At 32.2% G+C, this 11692-nt stretch overlaps 1 protein-coding gene across 1 annotated transcript in view; it reads right to left on the bottom strand.

The window, feature by feature from the left end:
* LOC136969336 (putative autophagy-related protein 11) overlaps nucleotides 1-8488 on the bottom strand; it is a 31299-nt gene extending 22811 nt beyond the window's left edge. Inside the window, exons 1-2 of the mRNA XM_067263466.1 lie at nucleotides 8355-8488; nucleotides 4393-4423 (exon numbers count right to left, since the gene is read on the bottom strand). Of these exons, the coding sequence (XP_067119567.1) occupies nucleotides 4393-4423; nucleotides 8355-8404 (81 nt within the window). The 5' untranslated portion in view covers nucleotides 8405-8488. The remainder of the gene's footprint in view (nucleotides 1-4392; nucleotides 4424-8354) is intronic.
* Between the last annotated feature and the right edge of the window lie 3204 nt (nucleotides 8489-11692).

Genomic DNA, 11692 nt, shown 5'->3' on the forward strand with positions numbered 1-11692 from the left:
AAAATGTGAGCACGATAAACACTGAGTCAGACTCAACAGTTACGAAGAAAATTATCCTGATTTATTTAGACACCAAATCATGCTTGCAGAAATAATGCCCAGGGGGTAGAGCATGACTATAAATCTTCAGTTCCTTCTGTTGAGAGAGAATTCTGATGGAAAGATTTGTCGATGTTGACTATCCCAGGGTAATGTCGTCAAAAGTCCAGAGATGTTGAAGTCAGTTCAACAAGTGTGTTGAGAGCAAAGTGGAGAAGGCAACCAAATAACGTATAGCACTGTGAGAACACTAAGGGAGAACCTCCTTTGTCTTTCACATCAAAGTTTTTATCATCTTCAATCCCTGATCAACCACTTTGGTTATCTTTCCTCACCCCCACTTTCTAAGTGGTCATCACTCATTACTGTGAGGGTCGGATCTGACGAAAATGGAAAAAAACCTTCCATTTTTCCTCTCTTTCGAAATTTTTGTCGAGATCTTGCAATGCAATCCGAGAATGATCACATTTCCTTCTCCGGAGTCATTTCCTTTCCCTCCGGAACTCAGAAATGTGTCCGGAACTAAGTATAAGGAGATCTGAAACCTGATTGCAGAATGAGTCAAAATTGACCTTTAATTTGATCCCAACCGGAGATAGTTGATCTTAGGACTTACATTGTCTAGTTTTCCTTTGTTTATTTTCTTAGAACAGGGTTTTTTCCCCCCACTATAATAATTAATATTTCTTTTTATGGACATTAAAATTATATTTAACAATATTAACAAATTTAGTGATTTTTAGATTTTAGTGAGGTTCCAGGACATTTCCAGAGCCTCACAATATTGTGATTGTTCTGACATACAAGGGAAAGGGTGAAAGGACAGATTGCAAGAACTTCTGTGGCATAAACTTGCTGAGCATACCTAGAAAGTGCTCATTAGTGATGGGACGATATCAAAATTTCTCCCAATTACACTGAAAACTCCCGATTTAATTCTTTTGAATAGTTTATTTTTGTTTAAAAATTTAACAATTTACATTACCAACATGGTACATTCATTAATTAATAAACATCAAGCTTAACAATGAAAAATAATTGGGAAATCCAGAATCAATCTTTCAAAGAAACACAAAAATTCTCAATTTATATGTGGATATGCATGCTTTTATTATGTACTATAAAACAAATTTGTATTCTTATTTCAAATAAAGTTAATATTGCAACACTACCTTCAAAGAAATTACAGCTAATTCCCTTTTACTCAAGGAACTATCCCATCATATCACTTAAGCCATGGTCACACCATGCAATTTCAAGCCGCGCAGGCGACCACAACTGCAACAAGCATGAGTCACGCATGTCTTCTCATGGTCACGCATTGTTCACTGTGACCATGAGACCATTAATATAGGAAAACACATGACCCTATAATAAATCAATAAAATTACGATAGTCTTGTTTTTGACTACTTTCGTGAATTTACCATTTTACATTCTACTTCAGAGTATTTACAGAATTTTAACCACTTTCCTTATTAAAATGGCAAGCAGTTCCTTTTCTGGAATGAATAAAAGAAAAAAGGCGATTATTTTGATAGAGATGGCGAGAATACATGAAAGATAAAATCTTCGATAAAATGAAGAATTAAAATTCCACATGTATTCGTGAGCCTGAATAAGCTCAATCAATCTTGATTTTTGAGGAGATGTGCTTCTTTTTTAATGCTTCTTGCAATTGGCATGCCTTGTAAATGTTTTAATTCCATCATATTTAATACTAAATGAGGTTTGGCAAAAATGATGCAAAATATGCTGAACAAACATATCATCACCACAAGTTAACCAATTTTTGAATTCATTCACTTGAGCCATGAATGTCTAAACTGTTTCATCTTGAAAAATCAATTTTTAAAACTCAAAATGGCAGTAAATTTATTGTAAACAATTATTTTTATTTATAACAAATGAGATTTGTGCAATTCTGATTAATAGCATCATCTGTGAATCATAACAAAATCACTTCTATATAAACTGAAACTAATTTAGCTTGAAAAACACCTTAAATACTTTCTTAAGCAACACTTTAATTTAAACAAAAGCTTTCTACCCCTTTTCATAAGTCTGTGTCAGGTTTAGCAAGATTTGAACTGTCTTCTTGAATAGTTCAAATCTTCTTGTTAAACTTGACACAGACCTATGAAAAGGTGGTCAAAAGCTTTGTTTAAATTAAAGTGTTGCTGAAAAAGTATTTAAGGTGTTTTTCAAGCTTTTTATTATTATAAGTAAACATACTAAATATTAAAAATGATTTTATATAATTTTTTTTTTAATTAAAATATAAACACTTTGCTGACACTTAAAATATTTTGTCAATCACCAGCCTTGATTTAAATTTGCTGGTCAAGCTAACCCAATATAGGCCAGATGACAACCCTATCTCTGCTAAAATGAGGACAATTTAGTACGGAGTGCAATCTCTCATCACTCTGACTACACGAAAGAAAGTCTGTTGCAACAGACACCACCTCATGTATGGGGTTAGCAGAAAGCTTGGAAAAGTTTGAGATTCTTGTATCTAATCTTGAAGAGGCATGTGAGGAATATATGCTGAAAGTGAATATGAGTAGAACTATTGTGTTTGAATGCAAAGATGAGTAAATGGATTACATAATTTAGCTGGGTGATGAACAACTGGAACAAGTAAATGAATTTGTATGTTTGGGAAGCATGATAGATAGGAATGGAAGGATAGATGGTAAAATCACCAGATGAGTAAATGCAGGTGTGCAGATAGTAGGTGCAATGAATAAATTTATGAGGGAGAAAAGGAAGCCGAAAGAGGCACAAATGGTTGTATAAGGGAGTGTTGTCATGCCTATATTTGCTCATGTATGGCGAAAGGGTCACAAGCGTCACATCACTGCATGACAAATAAGATATTTATAGGAGTGTCGAGCACAACAAGGAAAGACTATGAGAAATGTGTTCTGAAATAATGTGGTGTGAAAGAGTGTGGCTCAAAAGGTAAGTAAATAAGCTCTAGGATGGTTTGGCCACTTTGAGGGAATGAAAAAAGGATTGTTGAAGAGATTATACATCAGAAGGATGGATAAGAAGTATGGTAGGGAAGACTGAGAAAGTCTTAATTGAAACAAGTGGATGAGTATTTTAAAAAAACATAAGAAGTTGAGTCAGAAAAAAATTGGGAAGTGTGCTAGAAGAGGCATGAATGTGTCTGGACAGGAAAGTGTGGAGAAAGTTGCTAAATGGATGATTTGTAGGATTGAGTCTCCCGTTGTCTGTTGCTCACCCTTTCAGTCCACGAATGTGAGAGTATGTATGCATATACAGCGTGTATCAGAATGACGTTTTAAAAATTTGGGGGATTGTAGAGGATGAAATTTTGAACGTTTTGATATAAGGAACCCATAACCGGAAATGTGACAAAGTTTCTACAGCACTTTGAACTTTGTGGTCGGTATGCTGAATGAAACAGCAGAATACAGTATTTATGACAAGTTTTATTGACAGAACAGTAGAGTACAATCAAACTGTACATCAAATCAGTAGCTGCACTACTTTAAAGTAAATGTTCAATGTGACGACCACAAACTTCATTACATAATGTGCAACAACAAACCATGTTTTGTCCAACTCTCTGTAAGATGCCACACTCCTCTCTGATGGTATTAAATGCTGTAAACATGTACTCCGTAAGCTCATGAACTGTTCCTACAGGTGTTGCATACACAAGGGACTTTACATAACCCCAGAGGAATACCATCAGAGAGGAGCATGGCATCTTACAGAGAGTCGGACAAAACATGGTTCGTTGTTGCACATTATGTAACAAAGTTCGTGGTTGTCACATTGAACATTTACTTTAAAGTAGTGCAGCCACTGATTCGATCTACAGTTTGATTGTACTCTACTGTTTTGTCAATAAAACTTGTCATAAATACTGTATTCTGCTGTTTCATTCAGCATACTAACCGCAAAGTTCAAAGTGCTTTATATCACATTTCCGGCTATGGGTTCCTGATATCAAAACGTTCAAAATTTCATCCTCTACAATCCCCCAAATTTTTAAAATGTCATTCTGATACACACTGTATATAAAAATAATAATAATAATAATAATAAAATCTATGTAATAATTCTATAATAGAAATAAATAATAATATCGTATTTACATAAATCATATTCTATTTGTTAAAAATTATTTCTAAAAATATACTTATTCATATATTTGTAGCAAGATTTAAAATGTAATTTAAGTACTAAAGTTATATTTTGTGAACATCTTTAACATTAAATTACATTAAGAATCTACTTATAAAATTTTTTCAAAATAAATCAATATAACCTTACTACTTTAAAAAATGTTTAGATTATTAAAAATAAACTTTACCGAAGATCTTCTTTTCCCTGGTGGATTAGACCTGAAATATATTCAACACCATTAAAATAATATTTCTGTACCAAGGAAATCTGTATTTAAATACATTGGCTTGCTTTTTTCAACATAGTGTAAATTTTTAAAGATATATTTGACTACATGATTAACAAAGCAAATAGATTGCATAAGATTATTATTTATGAAACTATCTTTATCCAGCTATTTAAGTAGCTAGATAAAGACAATTTGAGATTAGAATAATATAGAAATATAGCAATCAACCACATGACCATTTAAATCATCAGTGGCACACTTTAAAATAGATGAGGACCAGAAATTGATAAGTATGTTATCAGTAGGACAGAACTAACATATTTAGAACTTAAGAAAAGCTAATGTTATATTTGATGTTATTTTAATAATGGGAATAAAAAAAGAAGAATCAAATTATTATATTCAAAGTTTAATATTTATTTTGTAATGAGCATAAAACAAAATAATAATAAAATATTATCAGTTTATGTTATTTTTAATGAGAGCATTACAATCTCTCAAAATTCAACAACTCAGATTCAAACAATAAATATATCAAATGAAGAAAGTCTCATGATACCATTCTTCTAGTCATCACACAAATTAATTTGATGCTAATTTTATCTAATAGTGAAAAGGCATAAGCTGCTTTCATTTCTTCAGTATTACTGCATAACAGATCAAATTGAAATTATTAGTTGGAGTTTGAAGGTGATTTTGACTTTTCTGCATGGATAGACAGATATGTCTAATATGAAGTATATCTTGAATGAAATGTATGAAATCTTTTGTTTCCATCCATGCTACTCAGTATAATATTCAAGCTTTTTATCTACTGAGGTAAGTGATAGATTTACATGTAGTTTTAGCTGTCCCCTGCCAACAACTGTTTATAATATTTTCATTTTTAAAATTTTCTCATCAAATGGTGATTGATGTTAAAGTGAAAATTTTAACTTTAACATAAATCACCATCTGACAAAAAAAATTTTTTTTAAATTTGAATGTTAACTGTTATAAGATCAGTCTAAATTTTCTTTCCAATAGGATATAACAACTTAATCCCTAAACCATAAATTTTCAATCTTTTCCTGTCCATGTGCTGCATTAAAAAAAATTTCACATATCCCTAAAGGCCTAAACATCCAAAATATAAACAGTTAAAGAATTTAGTCAAACAAATTTTCAAGTGATTTAATATTTTAAAATAAATTATAATAAATTGTTTTGTAATTAACTATTACACAATAAGTATAATGACAAGTGTTCACAATGCTGTAGTTTATCCAAGGGAATCATCATCAGATCTGCATTCTAAATTCATTGATATATTTCAGAAATAAAGTAAAAGCAAGCCAAAACTGATTTAAATTCTGGTAAACATGAAAACAATATTTGTCTTTGGACATACACAAAAAACTGCTTATATAAGTAACAGGAATAATCTTATTACTAATAGATAATTAATGTGACAGCTATGCTTGTTTTAGTTTGCACAATTTCTCAAAACCTGGTACCACTAAAGATAGATAAAAACATTAATCTGGTTCAAATTTCAGTCTATTTCTATCTTTAGTTTTCAGATTTATATGCAATAAAAATGCTTTTTTACATATGGTATGCTCTATTGCAGGGGTTGGCAACCTATGGCACGTGGGACAATTTTCAATGGCACTCTGACTGAATAGAAATGTAGTAAAATTTAATTTTAATTGTTGGACTATGAACCCAAATTTAAATTTAAAATAAAATAAAATTTTAATTATTAATTTCACATTAAAATGGAAGCCATAGTTCAGTGTAGGCCATGATACATCAAAAACAAATCTCTTGCTTGTAAATTTATATTACGGTGCATGCATTTACGCTCCGTATTGCCATCTGCATGTTGTGCATGCACTTCACATGTAAGAATACAATTCAATTAACAAATTAACTTCAAAATTGTATATTTTTAAGTCCATTATAACTAGATCAATTTCAATAATACTGTACATATAACAAAATTGGTAGAATCATTTCGGCACAACACTGCCAAAAGGTTGCCGACCCCTGCTCTATCGTATATGGCACGTAGTTGTAAATGGCTACAGGACAGTTGCTCTGTCTGCCAACAATGAATATCCATTTATTAAAGAAATTCAAAAATTAATTGCTCCATTATCATTGATTTTTAATTATTAACTTGACATTTACTTTAGTAACATAAGCAACAAATTAGTCAATAGAACTAAAAACTTAAAATAATTGAACTCACTTTCAGAAATCTATATCAATATCATAAAGTCTAAAAAAAAAAATGAAAGTTAGCAGCCTTTAAGAACTTGGGTTAAAAAATTTGAATTGCTTAAGTATAAACCTCTTTTAAATTAAAAAACTGCTGATTTAAAATTACATTTGGTAATCATTACAGATTTTTTTTTTGTTTTGTATACTCTTGAAAGTACTTCACTTAACCCAAGAGCAGTGGTTCTTAACCTGGGGTGTGTGCACCCTCGGGGGTGTGAGAGAGCATTTTTCAGGGGTGTGAGAGAAATTTCAAAAATTAAAAAATAATAATAATAATACGAACGAGGCAATCGTATTCTCTACAAACCGTGGTACCCAGCAACACAGCATCCCCACTTCTTCACTCTCTACTGTCTCACTTCTACACTCTCTACTCTACCGTCTCTCAGCACATCGTGCTTGTCATCAGTCATCATTACATGCAGTTAATGTAGTTACATTGTCATGTGCAGTACAGAAACTAGTTGAGACGTGTTTGCATACCTTGAATAAAAACGTAAACAAAGTTTGTAACAATATTTACAGGTAACCCCGTATAATATGGCACTTCTATAGCACGAATTCACTCTAACACGGTTCAAGAATTGGGTAAAATCCTCATACAACAAATATACACACATTTTTTAAGGGGGTGCAAGAGCTTATTTTCAGATTCAAGGGGGTGCTGACCACTGAGAAGATTAAGAACTGCTGCCCAAGAGGAAACCCATGCCTCAGATTGGGAAATACTACCTTAAACAGAACTGTTAAGTGTAATTCTTAAATTCAAATATTATCATATAAATTAAAGTATATAATATGTTTATCTAAGCTCTTAAATTTTTTTTAAATGCTATTCTATAGTTGTCTTTAAAACAAATAATTTTAAAAGTTTTAAACTTTTACAATGACAAAAATATATATAGTTCTTATTTTATTTACATAGACAATGGGGTTAATGTTACCTATGGTTCCAAGATGGCGGCTCGTCTCTGATTCCAGCAAATAGAAGGGAAACAGTGGAGACGCACGTTCTAACCTAACCTATTCTAATAAATTACCATAATTATTACCAACAAAATTATTAAAATAGGTTAGGTTAGAACGTGCGTCCCCACTGTTTCCTTGCTGGAATCAGACGAGCCGCCATCTTGGAACCATAGGTAACATTAACCGAAAAGGGTTGTAGCTTTCAGGAAATTTTATTTATTTGTTTCCCTTTATTTTTCAAGTAAATCTTAAATTAAATTAAAAGTAAACCTTGTTACTCATTCAAACAAATACAATAATTACAGATAAAATATAAACAAATTAGATAGACGTTACTTTTGGGTTATATACAGTTATATACATCATAACATATATATATATCATATATATATATATATATATATATATACATACACTACACATATTGACGACTTTCCGGGCCCCACTGTACTCTTTTACGTCATAAACTAACAGTCATAGCCATAGAAGAATTATTTAAAAATTGATATACAATTGTTTTATTTGTTTTTCCAATTTCCAGGCACCCATGCCTAATGGAAGATCCGACACTATATATACACACGTAAGTAAACAAGTAACTTCTATCTTTCAATTCTTAATTACTCCTCTACGTATCACTCAAAACTCAAACATTTATTTGTAACTGCAAATAATCTAAATACCTGACATTTTCTTTGTCGGGAAGGATAATATTCTGACAATCTTCGTTCATCTTAGCAAATTAACACCACTTAAGAAACATTCCCCTAAAAAAAGAAATCGTTAGGTTTGAATTTTCCGCTCTACAGCGCCACCTGGAATTTTACTTTCATTGTATGATTTTTTAAATTTTTTAAAATTTCTTTTGTAAAAGTAAATATTATAACATTATTTTGTAATATTGAAATATTTATCACGCGTTTTAAATTAAAAATTAATATATTACGATACATCAATAATTTTGTTTATTTCTAGCTCTTGTCTGAATAAATTTCATCTTAAAACTACGAGGAAAATATTTCTTTTGCAAAAGAAATCAAATAAAAAATAAAAGAAAAAGAAAGAATTGTTAAATCTATACTTTTTAAAAATTTGTTAGCTCTTTCCGCCCTGCGAGTACTTTTTACGGGGACTTTTTAGAACCCCAGAACCGTGGGCTGCGCTCGACCATCCGGCCGCATAAATCTTTACTTAAAGACACAGAACCGGAGTCAAAATTCGTTTTCCGTAATTAGTTTGCTTAATAGGCTTATTAAATATTTACATGCAAATAAAATATATATTTATAGTTTTCGGACAAAATACTGTCATTTTCACAATTTTAATACACTATAGTGACTATACTATAAATTACGATATATGTTCGTCTTTCCCATGAAGACTTGACCATGTTCTCGACAACGCAGAATACTATGTAAGAAATTTAATTAATTGATTAGGAAAGTTTTTCTTTTCATTTTTGTCTCTTTCCTCCGTGGTCAGTAAGTGAGCCTTTTTAATCGTGCCAATCGTGAGTTCAGCCAGGTTCCGTTCCACGCCACCCGTGGCGTGTGCATACACACTAATCAATTTCCTCCTCAAACGGCATAAATCTTGACCAATGATACATACCGTCACATATTAATAAAACAGTCTTAATTCATCATTCAAAACCATTGCCGATTAAGTTTCCGGTGACGGTTTGGTTGCCACCAGATATTTACTTAATAGCGAGGTTGAGGCTGAAGTTTTAAACGCGAAAACGTGTACGTCGGACGTTCGGCGCCGCTTTCCTGTAAACCTAGAAGTTTGACAATGGCGTTCGGAAGGTCAGTGGAATCATGCTCGAGGTTCCAAACGTCATTGTCAAACTTCTAGGCTTACAGGAAAGCGGCGCCGAACGTCCGACGTACACGTTTACGCGTTTAAAACTTCAGCTTCAACCTCGCTAATAACCAAAGTGGCGTCTAACGGATGAAAGTGAATGAGGGTTGTGATTTGAAGTCAGACACTTCCCGAAAGTGTAAAATTATACATTTAAAAAAACTTTGAGGAAATTGTCGAGATATAGCAATTAATTCGTCGTAATTGTGGTTGTCTGGCTAATTCACCAGGTTGTTTAATCGAAAATTTAATTAACAATGTGCTCAAAATGTATCAATCGGTAACTCATATCGATGACGTCTGTTACCGCTACCGCTTCTCTTATTGGTTAGTACTTCCGAACAATCCTAAGTAAACATAAAAGATTATCTCTCAGTAGTTTTGAGGTCTTTACATGTATCTTCGACGATTGGCTGATTTTTGCAAGACGGTGTCGTTCCGTAGAAAAGTTGGATTAAATAAACGTCCGTGTAATAAGCCGGAAAAAAATTGAAAAAACAACACTAAAAAATCTCATATAAATGAAAGTAGCGCAATACAGTAATATCGCATGAGATAAAAAAAACTACCAGGAGTGTTTATTGTTTTATCCGTTCTGCCACTGTGGGTCTTTCGGCTGGCCCCCTCGTAAAGTAAGGATGGAGTTGTGCGTGGTTCTTTATTCGGTGTATTCTCCTTCGTTGGCTAACGATTAACTATATACAGTACTTCACACCTTTTAGTATCTTCGGACAGAAAGAATAAAAAAGTAATGATATCTATTTCGTTACATTACGTCATCAATCGTCGTAATGACGTCACTGATACATCAAAATGACGTCATTAGCGTCATGCATGCATAGCTACGATGTCATTTATTTCCTGTCTTAAATTTAGCTTTAACTAAATTTCAATATATTCAATATTCGGGTTACTGCTAATTTTACTTTTCCGGTTTTTTATGTAAGTTATATAACGCGGGAGAGTGAAATAGTGTCGAATTTGACTCTGGGTTTTTACAAATCTGGACGTTTTGAGACCCCTGAACAAAAAAATTAAAAACAAAACCGGAAAAAATTCCGTGGATATGTATGTGAGTGTGTTTGTGTATTGATGTCTATTTCGTTTAATGTCTCAGGATGGGGAAAGATTAAAACACGAAATTTGGCACGGTATCTTATGTCAAATTTCGTGTTTTGACAATGGCGTTCGGAAGGTCAGTGGAATCATGCTCGACGTTCCAAACGTCATTGTCAAACTTCTAGGCTTACAGGAAAGCGGCGCCGAATGTCCGACGTACACGTTTTCGCGTTTAAAACTTCGGCCTCAACCTCGCTAATAATCAGAGTGGCGTCTAACGGATGAAGGTGAATGAGTCTCCATCTATTAAATTTTGGTGGTTAAAGATCGAAGGATGAGGCGATAAAAGGGTCACGTGTGAGATCTGACTTAATAAAAATTTTACTCGTTATTAGCATTCAAATTTTTTTTTATAAAACTCATCTCTACCCTTCCAAGTAAAGCTTTTTCCATTTTATAATAATTAATAATATAAAAATTGTTTTTTTAACAAAATGTCTTAACAAATTGCGCCGAGAAAGTTAGGCGACTCGTTGCTGGATTTCTTAATATAGACATAATATTAATTTTTAACACGAATGAATGTAGGTAGCCTATACAACTCCTGTAAGTATGCTTTCTTTCCTAATCTGCTTCTATAAATCTGTATTGAGTATAAAGTAAGACCTCGTAAACATTAGTTTATTTAATTTTATTACCACCTACAATATAAAATATCTACGACTCAATTTTAGAACTTTATGGACAAAATACATTCGTTAAATCCACATTGAAGATATAACGTGAATGAAAATTGAACACGGATTTTACAATAATTCCGAAAAAAGTACAATAACAATAATAACAAACAATAGGGCTATATAACAAAGAAATTAGTTGAACCATTTCGACTTGTAAAATATGTCCTATGTAAGAAGTTATCAGTGCAAAAATAAAATCTGTAAAACTTCTGTGTAGCAAATATTCATTAACTGGAAAATTGCATATCTTCCTCATTAACTAACACATATCATTCGTACGCTATTGATGATTGCAATGAATAGAGGAGAGGTTTGTTGAATTATAGTGTTTTCATTCCTGAGATTTAAAATTGAGGTAA

The sequence above is a fragment of the Centruroides vittatus genome, unplaced genomic scaffold, assembly GCF_030686945.1.
Source record: "Centruroides vittatus isolate TY-2023 unplaced genomic scaffold, ASM3068694v2 contig_1776, whole genome shotgun sequence".
Lineage (NCBI taxonomy): Eukaryota > Metazoa > Arthropoda > Arachnida > Scorpiones > Buthidae > Centruroides > Centruroides vittatus.